This window comes from Anguilla anguilla, chromosome 4, assembly GCF_013347855.1.
Source record: "Anguilla anguilla isolate fAngAng1 chromosome 4, fAngAng1.pri, whole genome shotgun sequence".
NCBI classification, from domain to species: Eukaryota; Metazoa; Chordata; class Actinopteri; order Anguilliformes; family Anguillidae; genus Anguilla; species Anguilla anguilla.
Window position 1 is genome coordinate 17,391,618 of NC_049204.1, and position 16,581 is coordinate 17,408,198.

Genomic DNA, 16,581 nt, shown 5'->3' on the forward strand with positions numbered 1-16,581 from the left:
AAACAATGCCTGAGTTATGGCCAGCAGTATAACTGTTTAGGTGACACTACAGAGCCTTTACTTATTAAACAACATTAGACAACATCATAGATCCAACCTGTTAGCATAGACTAACAAGTCAGACAGTGAAGATCAGTAGTTCCAAACCTTTTGAGCAAACATATCACTTAATGAGAGAATATAATTATTTTGACCTGCCAACTTCTTCGCAGTTTGCATATATTCTAATATGGGATTAATATGGAAGGTAGGCATGTCAAAACAACTATGTCTACATTTTAGATAGTGCTGTCCCTGTTACTAGTGTAGTGTGTAATATCTATTGACTGGTTCAGATCTCTCTGAAAATTCCATAGATAAAACAAATTATTTTTTCCCATGCACCTCATTGTCCATCTGAACCCTTATAATGATTCACAGTTTGGGAAGCTCTGTTATAGAACAGCAGTGATACAGTATGAGTAGCTGCAGCCTTGTTGCTGATGTTGCTGAAACTCCACTGTTTGTGTCTCTGGTTGTGATCCAGGGCCCCAGGTTGAGCATCAGCGTTCCCAGTCTGGACTTTGGCCTGATGAAGCTTGGAGACCAGGCTCACTCCACGGTCCACATTAGCAACAACAGCCAGCTGGAGGCGTCTTGGGTCATAGAGGAACGCCCAGACAGTCACGAGATCACCGAAACACAGGTACTGCTCAGCAGATATGCAGCAACATGGATTCTATTAACGTAATATGAATATTATTAATACTGAAATCTGTGGGATTCTGTGCTTCATTGCTCTGCTCACAAGCATTGTGATAATGGACGTCACAGATTCATGAAATTATTTTTTAAAAGACTTTCGTCACTTCAGAATTCAGAAGAGCATCCCCTATGAAAATTCTAAATCTGGTATGAGAAATTCATAACGACAGATCTGAGCTTTTGATTGGTAATTACACTGCTTTGACCTCAGAGCTCTCCTGGCTTATTGCATAACATCATGCAATGCCATTCACAAAAGCTGATTTATACAGCTGCAGTGCATTAATCCAAGTGTAACCCAATTGAACCGATAGTTATATTATCACCAGGCACCAGCACAACTAAGCTATTATTTCAGTAAGATATACAAATATTTCCACCTAATTAGTTACTGGGCCATGGTTAAAAGCATAATTGTACATAATGAGCCTTTCCTGAGGACGGAAATGCCATTCGGCTCTGTTTGCAGATCGTAATTGAGCCGCACAGTGGAGTGCTGCCCCCTCTGGCCTCTTGCTGCGTTGACGTGCTCTTTAGACCCGTGGCCTGCCAGCACTTTGAGACCATCCTGGAGCTGGCTGTGGAGAACGGGACAGGATGGTGAGAGCAGCCATTGTCCATAAAAACTATTTAACAAAATATGTAGTTTATGTGTTAATCACTACCTGCACCATATGTATTATGCTCTATTTGCAGAATACATATTTGGTGTCATGCAAAAACCTTGTATCCCCAAAAACAGAAAAACCTTCTTCTTTACATTTACCAGTATAGGGAAATAAACAACATGGGAAATAAACTATATAAACTACACTTTATTACATTAAACTACACTTAAACAAATACACATAGTAAATTTGTATGTAGTATCGTGCTGACAAAAACAACTTACAAATTATTCAAATAACTGCACTCTCCAGTGCAGCTATTTGAATAATGTATGAAAATATGAAATATTTATTTAGCAATTTCCCTTGCCCTTTTTTTGCAGCTCTGCTCAATTGACCAGTGATGTGCTCTGTACATATTTTGTGCTTTGGGACGCGCAGTTTTTTTAAGGTTCAAAGGCACGATGAGTTCTTGTTGGTCGGCTCATTTCTACGTCCTTCTATGCTTGCCTTATGTGAAACTGTGTAACTGTTGAGGATGATGATGATGATGATGGTAATGTCCACTCGTCCGAAGTCACCTGGCGGTGCAGGCGAATGTGCAGTCTCCGTCAGTGTGCCTCCTCAGCTGCGAGCTGGTCTTCTCTGAGCTGTACGTGGGGGTCCCAGTGAAAGGAACTGTGACCCTCTTTAACCAGACCCTCCTCCCAGCTCACTTCTCCTGGGGCAAGGTAGGCTTCTGCACCTCAGTCCATTAAATATTCAATACGTTTATGTTCTGTGCCATACAGGTAATATAGCACTTACACATCTTACATAGCACACAGTCAGCAGGGGAGGAAGCTGTGTTTAAACTGAACTGTGAGCTTTTCTGTATGTTTTTGGTCATATGTAGAAGCAGTTTAACCAACTTGTGATTCATTTGATTGTAAAAGTTAACGTTCAAAATCTTTCTTGGCCATAAAGCATCAAGCGCACTTCACTGGGAAACTCATTGATGTTCTCACTATTGCATTTTTAGTTCAGGAAAGGACTTTGATCAAGCATGACTAATGCAGTCTGCCACTGTCTTGTGCTGTCTCAGACGTCTGCTCTGTGTGCCTCACAGCTTCAAGGCAAACAGTCCTCCCTCTGCTCTGCCCGCTTCTTCCCATCTGACGGTGTTCTGGGCCCCAATGACAAAATGGAGGTTGTTGTGGAGTTCACAGCTCATACTGATGTGCGTATCTGTTTTAAATTCACTCTGGGTCTGTTGTGACATATCTGAAGTGTTAATACATATAATGCTGTATATAGCAATTTTCATGCACCAGTACTTTTTGATGCCAGCTTATGTCATGCTAATTATTTTTTGTATCCGTGATCCAGAAGCAGCTAATGACATTGCTTGCTATGCTGTGAACCCATTCATTATGCAACATATGGATGAAGTGGATAAAACAGAAGGAAGGAGTAAAATGACATCATAGGATCCAGATTGTGATTTTAATGACCCAAATCATGCCAGTCTGGGGTGGAGGAGTCAGCACTGTGAACGGACCCAAAGCAGACTGGCAGTGTTCATTAAGCTCTTCTCTCTCACTCACTCTGTGTCTGTGTCTCTTTATCCTTCTCCCTGTCTGTCTCTGCAGATGGAGCTGACAGAGGTAGCAGGTATCTGTGAGGTGAAGGGGATGCAGGATCCTCTTGTTCTGGGCTTCTTCTCCAAGGCCAAGGGGCTCCACGTCTCCTACTCTCTACCTGCTACTGAACGGTACACTCTACTGCACTCTCCATCCAGAGGTGGAAATTCCAGATTCAGAAAGTACAATTCCTCCCCAGTATCTTGCTCCAATCACCTGGATTTGCGCATTAACATAATTCTTCAGCCATGCGGTAGAACTAATTAGTGAAATCAGTTGGCTGAGTTCATGGATGGACTTTTACTTTCTGACCCCTGGACTTTCCACTCTGTCTACAGACCACCTCAGCTGTCAAGACGTACCACATTAAATCCGGTTTAGGTTTAGGTTTAGGTTTACCAAAACATTTGGGTGGAACGTGTGAATTGCATTACGTCAATAATGGTGTTGTGCTTCCATTGTTGAACATGTTGGAAAAATGATAAAATGATTTCTCGGTTTTGTGAAATCTGTATGTCCCATTACAGGCCTTTGTGCTGATCTTTTTACATTTTATTCATGGTGCCCACATCACCCACAGCCCTGCAGCAGGCAGTCCAGACCCCTCGGACCTGGTGCTGGATTTTGGAGACGACGTCCTTTTGATGAGAGCGGCTATCAAGCAGCTGATGATAACCAATCACACGGCCATCCCCGCGCCTTTCCACTTGGAGGCAGAGTACTTCACTGGGCGCCCCCCTACACCTCCCCAGGAAGGGAGTGCTGACTCTCGACCCCGGTATTTACTTTTCCCTGTGGTCTATGGTAGTAGATACAAAGTAACATTGTTCTTATAAACCAATTAAGTGCAATTACATTACAAGAGCATTATTAGGATGTCATATCTTCATCTTGACAAATTGGCTCTGGCGAGCTTAGCCTGCTTTCAATGCCTCTTTAATATTGTTTATTATGAAGTCAATACAAGGCAGGTTTGTCGGAGACAGAATCTGAAAAGACATTGTCCCCAATTTACAAAAACATTATTTAATCACAAGGTCTTTCCCTCATGAATGTTTAAGCATACACTGCTTCTTTGTGTGCTTGTGATTGTGTTGTGCCCTCTTGTGGAAAAATCAGAGTGGTGCAATTGGTTTACACAACACAACTCTTCATCTATGACACATGTTGTGTTGCTATGAATTATAGCTATGTATCATGTGACAATAATTAATCTCTCAGGGCCTCGTTTTTGAGAAGACAGATACAGCACGTGCAAGCGAAGAAAGTGGAGGGGAAAACATACCAGGGTAGGCAGGTTATTTTTTGCTCGTGTATCATTTTGTGGTAGCGCTATCAGGTCTGAAACCCTTTGACGGTGCTACGCACTTTGACGGTGCTGTTTTTTCCACAGACTTTGTAAACAGCCTGCTAGCCCATGGAAAGGGTGCAGCGTTCTTCATGCAGCCCGCCTCTGGAACACTGGGGCCGTTTGAGACGCGCACTGTGGACATCACCGCTTTTACCAACATGTGGGGGGACTACACAGATCACCTCATTTGCAAAGTAGGGCCTGATTTGTCCACGTCATCCTTTTAAAGGTGGCTGGCTGGCCTTGTTCTGGGAGAGCCAGAGAATTTCCCTCCACTTATCTCTTGTTTTTGTTTTTCATCAAATGATTCATTTTCATGAAAAAAGACTATTTTAAAAACATTTTGTAAAGCCTTGTTTTTGTTTTTCATTAAATAATTAATTTTAATGAAAAAAAGACAATTTTAAAAACATTTAAAAAATGAATATTATATTTATTAAAGTGAAGACTCTGTTAAATTGGCATACTAACACAATCTAAGCAAAGTCAGTGCAAGTAAACAAGAGTTCTGCCAATCTGTGCCCATGCATTACATGAAGAGCTTGAAGTCACTACAAAAACCAAAAAACAAATCAATCTCAGAAATCATTTTATTTTTATATTTACTCTTAAAATCTTATTTATATTACTTTTTTGCTAAATAAAATGAGGTAAGACAGTGTGACTCGTTTCAAGATTTGAAAAAATAATTTCACTTGTCAAGCATACAGTAACTTAAAACAAGCTGATATTTACTGCTTGAGTGAAATAAATTAAATAAAAAATAAAAGTCTCATTACAAGAGTGAAACACTTGCTAAGAGAGACTTCTTTTTGCAGTGAAAAGATTATATTTAGTTAAACACGGGCCATGTGTCCCTACTGTTTCCTTCTCTGGTTGAAGGTGGGTGATCTGGAGCCAGCAGCCATACCCATTAAGATGTCAGTGAGAGGCTGTCCTGTCTACTTCCAGATGATGGGACCACAGCTTGAGACACAGACACAGGGACCAATCATACGGTGTGCTGTGTTTGCACTGGGGACCTTCTGATTTGCTGAAATACAGCTGCCACACACATCAGTGACAGTCGGTCCAGTATATGAATGATGACTTCACAAATGCTAAAGACATGGTGCTCATAACGGTTGTGGTTCCACAGGTTTGGTACACACGTTTCCGGTGGAGACACGGTCTCACGGTCACTTCGCTTAAACAACACCAGCCCATACAGTAAGAGCCCTAATGTAATAATTAATATAAATACTACACCTGGAAACCAAAACTTAAGTAAAAAAGTAGAAATATGAGATAAAAGTTCACTTGTCATGTAAATCCACATTTAGGATAGTTGAATAGCAATGACAGCAATGATTATAGCATGATATAATTATTATTGCATAATAAAGTATTGTTTTATGAGGAAGCATTTCCATTTTCAGCTAAATACAAAGCTCATTATCCTGGTTAATACTCCACTTTCATATTGGCATCTTATGCTATTGTCTAACTTCAGAGTTTGTGAGCACTAGTTAGTTTAATTGTGCACCACAACACCTGTTGTGTGCATTCATTACTTCTCTGAGTCCAGAAAAGCTGCTGATAGGTTTAGCTGCCTGTTTCCTCTAGACATCCGAATGGACTGGGAGACCTACAACCAGGAAATGGGAGACCAGAAGCTGGTGGACTTGGTGGTGTGCTATGGCGATGCCTTCCCGCTGAAAGATGCTGATGGGAATGAGGTCCTGGGAGGGAGGCGGGGCTCCAGTGAGAGCATAACACCCAGATGGGACTGGAGAGACACCCCCTGGTCATCAGGAACAAGCTCCTCCCTCAGTAGCGAGGATGTGAGTGGGAGGACCCAAATCCATAACCCTAGCATGCTGAAAAACACTTTCAGTCCACTGACAATTTTTTTCTTTTCTTAATTAAGACAACACAGTGAACCAAATATTTGATGGTAATGTGCAGTTAGTATTATCGTTAGAGTTTTGAAACTTCATATCCAGGCTGTATAGTTGAATTCCTTTTCCACAGTGTGCAGAGGAGGAAGAGGAGCAGGAGGAGGAAGAAGAGGAGGAGGAGGAGCCACTCCCTGTGCAGAAGAACCTTATCTCTGTACACCTCAGAGCTCATGAGGGCAATGTCTCTGACTACCCCTACTGCATCACCCCTCAACAGATAGTATGTGTCCTCTTTAAAGGAATTCCTTTTTGGTGCATTCTAGATACCCTCATCCATATGCTAATTTTGATAAAGCGTACCATGCAAAAATCTTTAATACTCTATTGTTCAAATAAAGTTGACATTGTTTTCAGAAATTCATGAAAAAATTAACCAGACTTTCGAAGCTTTAATTGTGTTTGCTACCTTTTTCAATCTTACTTTGCTTTTTTCATTAGATGGTTCCAGCAGGGGGCAGCACTACCATCCACGTGTCCTTCACTCCTCTGACGCTGTCGGGTCCCACTAATGATCCAGTGTGTGCTGGCTTTGCCCTGGGCTTCATGAGTTTGGACTGCAAGGTGAGTCACACATTTGCTGTTTCTCTCTCCTAATGCTGTACGTCAGGGCTGCCCAACCCTGTTCCTGGAGATCTACCGTCATAGGTTTTCATTCCTACCCTAACAAAGCACTCCTTAGTCAACTGCTAGAGATATTGTTCAGCTGCTAATTAGTGGAATTAGGTGTACCGAATTAGGCTTGAAATGAAAACCCACAGGACGGTCGATCTCCAAGAACAAGGTTGGGCAGCCCTGCCTTAGATCAAAATGACTTCCAAAGATGGTGTATTTTTTACACTGTCTAAGATTGTACATTCCCTGTGATGTGTTAGGTGGCGTCCTGTATGCCTGGGAAGGTAGAGAGGGTGCAGGGTTTTGAGCTGGAGCCCTTGAGACTGGACCTGCAGGCCTCTGTGAAGCAAGCCCTGTGAGTGACTCTCAGTGATGGGCACCTTCCCTGCACACCGGTCCAACATTACCTGGCTTCAGGTAGTCTCAGGCCTTGGCTTAAGGCAGTCTTAATTACTCACCTTTCCCTGCAGATTATTGGTACAAATGGAAGAGGAGGAGGAAGCACTTGAGTTCTATGCCATTGCCAGTGACTTAATACAACACAAAGGAAGGGGGCCAAGCAAAGAGGTGAGTAGACAGAATGAAACTAGCAGCGCAATGATTTTCAACAATCTTCTGATAGCTAGAGTGTGACCTCCAGAGGTGGAAAGTCCAGGGGTCAGAAAGTAAAAGACCTGCCATGTGTTTCTTCTGCCTGTGAACTCAGCCAGCTGATTTCACCAGTTAGTTTGATGTCCTGGCTGGAGAATTGGGCTAATTTGCAAATCCAGGTGATTGGAACAAAATACTGGGGAGGACTTTTAGTTTATGAACCTGGATTTTCTGCCTCTGATGACCTTTGAAACATACCACTGTGGATGTAACTGGCTAAATTAGGCTTAAGGATAAAATAGTTCTAACAGAGCAAAGGTTTCATGTGAAATTTTATATTTGAAAGTATATATAATCACTGTTTTATCAGAGTTTTCTGAGGTTTTACATGTTTATCCATGACTGTACAGCAACCACAAAGCGATCAATGTTATATATATGTTACATGTTCCTTTTGGCTGCCCAGACAGTCTCTTGGTGTGCGGATATGTCTTATGGGTAGCGGACTTGTCACTGCGGTCTGCTGCTGTTTTCAGACAGTAACGCGGTACCTCTGCTCGCAGGTGGCGAAAGAGTCCATGCTGACACGGAACCTGCAGCTGAAGAACACCACCGAGATGCGGCTGAACTTCAGGCTCAGTACCCACCCCCCCTTCTCTGTTCTCCTGCCCCAGAGCAGGGCCGGCACGGGGAGCACCGACCGCCACGCTGAGGAGCGCCAGTCCCTCATCCTCCGGCCCCAGCACAACCTGCAGGTACGCCTCCTTCACCTGCCTGTTCATCCCTCGTCCCTCTTCACCATCCGTCATTACATACAACCTCACACCCTGTACAGACAAACACAGCTTACATTCTTTTATATACAATCCATTTCTACAGCTGGATTATGTACAGATGCAATTCAGGTTAGCCCTTCGAAGAGTAGGTTTTTTGGAATGTTTTAATCTAAATTCTAAGTCAGTGTTCTGGAACTCCATTGTTTTCAATGGCCTCTTTCATCTTTCACTTCATTGGCTTAAACGTTCCTTTGTTCAACCCACTTATCTCATTATGCTGCTGGTATGACATGACTGCGGCTTGGCTTCTACCTTCATTGGCAGGTGAAGGTGGGCTTCCACAGTTCTCTGTCCCTGCTGGCCTATCTGGGGCAGCCGGAGGAGCAGCTCCCGCCCGGCGTTCAGCTCATCCACACAGACAGCGGGGAGAGGAAACTGCGCTTCCAGCAGAACCTGGCCATAGAGTACAGTAACAGCAGTGTGCAGGTGTGTCAGCTGTGAGAATGGCAAAAACAGCACTTGGGGAATAGATAGCTCTGTCAGTCTACTGACCACAGTGCACTAGTGAGGGCTGTCTCAGGTCAGCAGTAATAACAGCACATAGGTGAGAGTTGTCTCTTTCTCAGCTCCCTGTGTTGGCTTCGTGTGATTATATTATATTGCTATTTTGGCTCATCGGCCAGGCAGTTATTGTAACGAGACCTTGCTCTCTTATTAACTTGCATCGTGAAATAATGTTAAGTAAAATATATTAAATCTCACTCTTCACAAAGTGACAACAGTGTGCCTTCGACCACAGCCATACTTGACAGGCTGTTCATCAGGAAGTAGTGTATAAGCAAGGAAATGTTTGAATTCAAATACAAGTCACTCTTTAACCACATGACCCTCCCTCTTCTTAATTATCTGTTCCCAAGCTGGTGCCCCTGTGTGCCCATCTCTCCCTGCCCACCCTCTCCCTGTCTGAGACCAGCCTGGACTTTGGCACCTGCTACGTGGGACAGACTCGCGTGAAAGAGGTTTTCCTCTGCAGTCGAGGAGGCTCCTGCAGCTACTGGACTGCAGTCGTAGGTATGAGTCACGCCTCCAGTACTAGGCCACCAGTATGATTGCAGCATTATGGATGCTGTTATTCTATAACATCAGAGCTGTTAGTGTCTTGTGATAATTCTTATAGATGCTAGCTGGGCAGAACTATGAGGGATTCAATGCGCTTTCTTTCTATTGCCGCTCTGATACTGCTTTTGACGTGATGGTGTCTTGACGCATGCTGTTTTTTTGTATAACCAACAATGTTTGCTCATAAATTCTAGAAGCATAATTGTTACATTTTATGCGCATACTCACTCGGGATACATTTGTAATTAAAGCCGCAAGCGGCGTTGGAAGGGGTCCAAGCATTGGCAGCATCGCACCCCCTATGGAGCGATTTTAAAATGGCTTTGTCCTCATGATCATACGCCTTCATCCAACATATCTACTGAATATCACGATGATCGTATGAAATATTGATGACTTATGGCCAATTTTGTGCTAAGAGACGCTGTCGGATGACTTAGTTACATCGCCATGGATGTGTCCTGGCCACTTCCCGTCAAGGCCTTTACTATGTCGTAACACTTAGATGGCAGGTCATAACACTTAGATCGTCCGGTGTGCATGCACAGCTGCAGTGTTTCTGCGCCGCAATTAAAAAAGGCGTCACAGTAGTGTTGTCACGATCCCGAAATTTTGACTTTGATACTGATACCAGGTTTAGTATTACGATACTCAATACTGAAATGATACTTGAAACTTAAACGGTGCTAATTCGATACTCGGTACCTAACAATACAAAAATTACCTTAATAGATCAGAAACGTAATGTCCACAAGGGTTGACCTCATTTTCGAATTCATTGTTTATTAACAACCTGGTTCATTAACAACCTGTAAGCTGAAGTCTCGTCAACATATTAATATGCATAGGCCTATAGTGTTACACTGAACAATAGAAAAATATGTTAAATATATTTCAAAAATTAAACAGTTGTAAATAAATAATCTTTAAAACAGGTCTTTCACCTTTAAATAGATTTAAAAACAGCATATTTTAATAACAATATAGCATCTATCTATAATAAAATATTTCCAAATTGGAACACCTATTGCTACTGAAGTGAACTGAGTCAAAGCTTGCGCTGTTTCAGGGAAGTGAATGCACAAGCGCAGGTCACCTCACTTGGCAACCTTAGTTGCTACTGCCATCTAGCGAAGATTCTGACAAACTACACTTTTCATCCTCTAAATCAGTAAATCAGACACATTTCCCTGGCTTTTACAATTGACACTGAACTACCGAACGTCGGAAAATTCAAATAAGAAACCGTTTTTTTTTTTTTTAAGTACCGAGAAAGTGCTGAAGTTTTGGTATACCGTGCAACACTACGTCAAGACACATATTCCAATCCATTGCTCAGTTTAGCAGAGAATGCGCATTTCAGAGCGCCACAGAGACAGAGAGAATAATAACACATGAATGCACATTTCAAATAATAAATACGACATTGAGAAAAAACGGAAGAAAGAATGAATATCAACTCGCGAATTGCGTGCTGCTCGCAAAGAAGCCTACCGTTTAATTTATTTATTTAGACATTGGCAGATGAGAAGAGTTTTAGTAACGCTGACCTATAAAACGCTATTCCAAAAGCAAAATCAGACATGTTATACATCGTTAGAAAGCTTATAATCTCACCTACTGAATAAAAGAACTGTCAATCAAGCCAAATTGGACTAAGAAGAACGACAACGCCGTACGCAGCAGGTGTGGTATTACGCACAGCTATTTTTGAAAATATCCGACATTTCACAAACGGATTATCCAAGACAATATATAACCACTCATTCGCAAAAGGGACATCTCTACGCGTAAAACCGATGGTAAGATTGTATATTTATTTAAATGTTTAGTCCCAGATATTGACTGTAGAATGACATGGTATAATTTTTTTTTAATTGTCTCGTTTATTTCGTTATTCAGTGAGCAGCCTTTTCACTGCTGTATTGGCATATTTTAGGGCTAATGTCGGGTTTATCGTGTTGCTACGGAATATTGCATTACATTACATTACATTACAGGCATTTGGCAGACGCTCTTATCCAGAGCGACGTACAACAAAATGTATAACCATAACCAGGAATTAGTGTGCCGAAAACCCTAGAGAGAAATACCGTTCCTAGTGCAGGAAACATCCGCATAGTTCAACTTGGACCCAGTAGGTTAAACTGATTAACGCGAACACAAACAAGAACAGCAACAACGCAGTCTATGAGAACATTCAAGCAATAGTTAAGACGAGTTAAGACTAAGTCACCTACGGAACAACTACCTAGTTACAACCCTAAGCTTACAGTCAATTTAGAAATTAAATTGAGAATACGATTTCTCAGCACAATGACGGATTTAAAGACTAAACGAACTCACCCGATATTGTCTTCAAATGCACCGTATTATTTATTTAGACATTGGAAGACTACAGCATGAATTGCGTCTTTTGTTTATATTCAATATTAGTAATTGCAGTGAGAAACTGCAGCTGTAGGTCGTTATGTTATGGTAGCAACGGAACGAAGCGGACTATATATGTATTAGGCTACCGTCATTGTTTCATTATACCAGCGTGTTTTCGCGCGTTTACACAGAAACTCAGAACCTATCAATAAAATGTATTAGCTATTTCTCAGCATAATGACTGATGTAAAAATTAAACGAACTCACCCGGCACTGTCTTCCAATGCTTCCCGTCTGACCGTCCCCTCACTGATATAAACTAGACCCTACGGCAATAGTTAAGAAGAGTTAAGTCACCTACGAAACAACTACCTAGTTACAACCCTGAGCTTACAGTCGATTTAGAGATTAAATTGAGGATACGATTTACAGCATAAATTGCGTATTTTGTTTATATTCAATATTATTAAATGCAGCGAGAAACTGCAGCTGTATGTCGTTATGTTATGGTAGCAACGGAACGAAGCGGACTATATATGTATTACCGTCATTGTTTTATTATACCAGCATGTTTTCGCGCGTTTGCACAGAAACTCCAAACATACCAATAAAATTGTTTAGCTTTTTCTCACCATAATGACAGATTTAAAGACTTAACGAACTCACCCGATACTGTCTTCAAATGGATCCATGCCAAAGAAAAGTAATTATTCATCCTCTCAGAAAGCTTTTACTAAGAAACTTTGGGTAGCCGATCTTAGCATGCACGCTAGGTGGCAGTGTCAGACCGTGCTTTCACTGATAAAAACTAGCGTCGCCATGGTTGTCGCTTGCCGTAAAGAAGTTTACTCGATGTCGTAATCGTTTGGATTTGGAGCTCCAGCTTTTCCGCACCCCACCTAATGAAAAAGTCCAAATGGTGTGCAAACCATATGGCGGACATAGGTGCTCCCAATAGGAAAGTTGTAGAGCACATTCAGATGCATCAGTCGATGAAGTTTTGTGTTGATCTGACCTACGGTGTGGGAGTTATGGCCTTTTAAACTATGATCCTTTGTTATAGCGCCACCATCTGGCCGACATAGGTGATTTTTAGTGCCTGGTTAGTGGGGTGCCATAGGAACCCACCTACCAAATTTGGTTGGTCTACAACTTATGGTTGCTGAGCCTCAGACATTTTTGCGGAGAAAACTGCCACGCCTCAACTAAAAAGTCTAAATGGCAGGCAAACAATATGGCGGACAAAAGTGGGGCCAATGGCAAAGTTGTAGAGCACGTTCAGATGCATATGTCGATGAAGTTTTGTGTTGATCTGACTTATGGTGTGGGAGTTATGGCCTTTTACGCAAAACCCTTTGTTATAGCGCCACCATCTGGCCGACGTACGTGGTTTTTAGTGCCTGAGTAGTGGGGGGCCATAGGAACCCACCTGCCAAATTTGGTTGCTCCAGGACTTATGGTTGCTGAGCCTCAGACACTTTTAGCGGAGAAAAATAAGAATAATTAAAGCCGCAAGCGGCGTTGGAAGGGGTCCAAGCAGTGGCAGCATCGCGCCCCCTATGGAGCGATTTTAAAATGGCTTTGTCCTCACGATCATATGCCTTCACCCAACATATCTACTGAATATCATGATGATCGTATGATATATTGATGACTTATGGCCAATTTTGAGCTAAGAGACGCTGTCGGATGACTTAGTAACGTCGCCATGGATGTGTCCTGGCCGCTTCCCGTCAAGGCCTTTAATATGTCGTAACACTTAGATGGCATGTCATAACACTTAGATGGTCCGGCGTGCATGCACAGCTGCAGTGTTTCTGCGCCGCAACTAAAAAAGGCGTCACACTAGTGTTGTCACGATATCGAAATTTTGACTTTGATACTGATACCAGGTTTAGTATTACGATACTCAATACTGAAATGATACTTGAAACTTAAACGGTGCTAATTCGATACTCGGTACCTAACGATACTGTAATTACCTTAATAGATCAGAAACGTAATGTCCACAAGGGTTGACCTCATTTTCTAATTCATGGTTTATTAACAACCTGGTTGATTAACAACCTGTAAGTTGACTCTTCAACATATTAATATGCATAGGCCTATAGTGTTGCAACACTGAACAATAGAAAAATATGTTAAATATATTTCAAAAATTAAACAGTTGTAAAGTAAATAATCTTTAAAACAGGTCTTTCACCTTTAAATAGATTTAAAAACAGCATATTTTAATAACAATAAAGCATCTCTCTATAATAAAATATTTCCAAATTGGAACACCTATTGCTACTGAAGTGAACTGAGTCAAAGCTTGCGCTGTATGAGGGAAGTGAATGCACAAGCGCAGTTCACCTCACTTGGCAACCTTAGTTGCTACTGCCATCTAGCGAAGATTCTGACAAACTACACTTTTCATCCTCTAAATCAGTAATGCGGGAGACACATTTCCCTGGCTTTTACATTTGACGCAGAACTACCGAACTTTCGGAAAATTCAAATACAAAACCGTTTTTTTTTTTTTTTTTTTAAGTACCGAGACAGTGCTGAAGTTTTTATATTCCGTGCAACACTACCTCAGACACATATTCCAATCCATTGCTCAGCTTAGCAGAGAATGCACATTTCAGAGCGCCACAGAGACAGATAGAATAATAACACATGAATGCACATTTCAAATAATAAATACGACATTGAGAGAAAACGGAAGAAAGACTGAATATCAACTCGCGAATTGCGTGCTGCTCGCAAAGAAGCCTACCGTTTAATTTATTTATTTAGACATTGGCAGATGAGAAGAGTTTCAGTAACGCTGACCTATAAAACGCTATTCCAAAAGCAAAATCAGACATGTTATACATCGTTAGAAAGCTTATAATCTCACCTACTGAATAAATGAACTGTCAATCAAGCCAAATTGGACTAAGAAGAACGACAACGCCGTACGCAACAGGTGTGGTATTACGCACAGCTATTTTTGAAAAAATCCGACATTTCACAAACGGATTATCCAAGACAATATATGGCCACTCATTCGCAAAAGGGACATCTCTACGCGTAAAACCAATGGTAAGATTGTATATATATTCAATGTGTAGTCCCAGATATTGACTGTAGAATGACGTGGTAATTAAAAAAAAAAAGTTAGTCTCGCTTATTGCGTCATTCAGTTAGCAGCGTTTTCACTGCTGTATTGGCATATTTTAGGGCTAATGTCGGGTTCATCTTGTTGCTACGGAATATTGCATTACATTACAGGCATTTGGCAGACGCTCTTATCAACAAAATGTACAACATTTGTAATGATGTACAACAAAATGTGTCTGATTAACACTAACACAGACAAGAACAGCAACAACGCAGTCCATGCACAAATACAAGCAATAGTTAAGACGAGTTAAGTCACCTACGAAACAACTACATAGTTACAACCCTAAACTTACAGTCAATTTAGAGATTAAATTGAGAATACGATTTCTCTCAGCATAATGACGGATTTAAAGACTAAACGAACTCACCCGATATTGTCTTCAAACGGACCGTATTATTTATCTAGACATTGGCAGACTGCAGCATAAATTGCGTCTTTTGTTTATATTCAATATTAGTAATTGCAGCGAGAAACTGCAGCTCTAGGTCGTTATGTGATGGTAGCAACGGAACGAAGCGGACTATATATGTATTAGGCTACCGTTATTATTTCATTATACCAGCGTGTTTTCGCGCGTTTGCACAGAAACTCAGAACCCATAAATAAAATGGTTTAGCTGTTTCTCAGCATAATGACGGATTTAAAGAGTAAACGAACTCACCTGTTATTGTCTTCAAATGGATCCACGTCAAAGAAAAGTAACGATTCATCCTCTCAAAGCTTTACCGTAGCGTATTATTTATGTAGACATTGGCAGAGTACAGTATAAATTGCGTCTTTTGTGAATATTCAATGTTAGAAATTGCAGCGAGAAACTGCAGCTGTAGACACAAGATAGTCTGTTATGTTATGGTAGCAACGGAGCGAAGCGGACTATGTATTACGTCATTGTTTTATTATACCAGCGTGTTTTCGCGCGTTTGCACAGAAACTCTAAAACTACCAATAAAATGGTTTAGCTTTTTCTCACCAAAATGACAGATTTAAAGACTTAACGAACTCACCCGATACTGTCTTCAAATGGATCCATGCCAAAGAAAAGTAATTATTCGTCCTCTCAGAAAGGTTTTACTGAAAAACTTTGGGTAGCCTATCCTAGCATGTACGCTAGGTGGCACTGTCAGACCGTGCTTTCACTGCTAAAAACTAGACCCTACGGTGTCGGATTACTTGCGTCGCCATGGTTGTCCCTTGCCGTAAAGAAGTTTACTCGATGTCGTAACCGTTTAGATTTGGAGCTCCAGCTTTTCCGCACCCCACCTAATGAAGAAGTCCAAATGGTGTGCAAACCATACGGCGGACATAGGTGCTCCCAATAGAAAAGTTGTAGAGCACAGTCAGATGCATCAGTCGATGAAGTTTTGTGTTGATCAGACTTACGATGTGGGAGTTATGACCTTTTAAAGTATGGTCCTTTGTTATAGCGCCACCATCAGGCCGACATAGGTGATTTTTAGTGCTTGAGTAGTGGGGGGCCATAGGAACCCACCTGCCAAATTTGGTTGCTCTAGGACTTATGGTTGCTGAGCCTCAGACATTTTAGCGGAGAAAGCTGCCACGCCTCAACGATACAGTTAAAATGGCGGGAAAACAATATGGCGGACACGGGTAGTCCCAATGGCAAAAGTATAGAGCACGTTCAGAGGCATATATCTATAAAGTTGTGTGTTGATCTAACTTATGGTGTGGGAGTT

General features: G+C 41.5%; 1 protein-coding gene across 3 annotated transcripts in view; it reads left to right on the forward strand.

The window, feature by feature from the left end:
- The window catches only part of dlec1 (DLEC1 cilia and flagella associated protein), a 29,913-nt gene that overhangs the window by 10,865 nt on the left and 2,467 nt on the right, over positions 1-16,581 (forward strand). For all 3 annotated transcript variants that reach the window (XM_035414699.1, XM_035414701.1, XM_035414702.1), the window contains 18 exons: positions 527-685; positions 1,214-1,344; positions 1,930-2,083; positions 2,461-2,571; positions 2,984-3,105; positions 3,555-3,752; positions 4,196-4,263; positions 4,368-4,519; positions 5,208-5,323; positions 5,464-5,534; positions 5,931-6,148; positions 6,339-6,485; positions 6,704-6,826; positions 7,138-7,232; positions 7,348-7,444; positions 8,032-8,223; positions 8,569-8,730; positions 9,162-9,315. In XM_035414699.1, the coding sequence (XP_035270590.1) occupies positions 527-685; positions 1,214-1,344; positions 1,930-2,083; positions 2,461-2,571; positions 2,984-3,105; positions 3,555-3,752; positions 4,196-4,263; positions 4,368-4,519; positions 5,208-5,323; positions 5,464-5,534; positions 5,931-6,148; positions 6,339-6,485; positions 6,704-6,826; positions 7,138-7,232; positions 7,348-7,444; positions 8,032-8,223; positions 8,569-8,730; positions 9,162-9,315 (2,470 nt within the window). The remainder of the gene's footprint in view (positions 1-526; positions 686-1,213; positions 1,345-1,929; positions 2,084-2,460; positions 2,572-2,983; positions 3,106-3,554; positions 3,753-4,195; positions 4,264-4,367; positions 4,520-5,207; positions 5,324-5,463; positions 5,535-5,930; positions 6,149-6,338; positions 6,486-6,703; positions 6,827-7,137; positions 7,233-7,347; positions 7,445-8,031; positions 8,224-8,568; positions 8,731-9,161; positions 9,316-16,581) is intronic.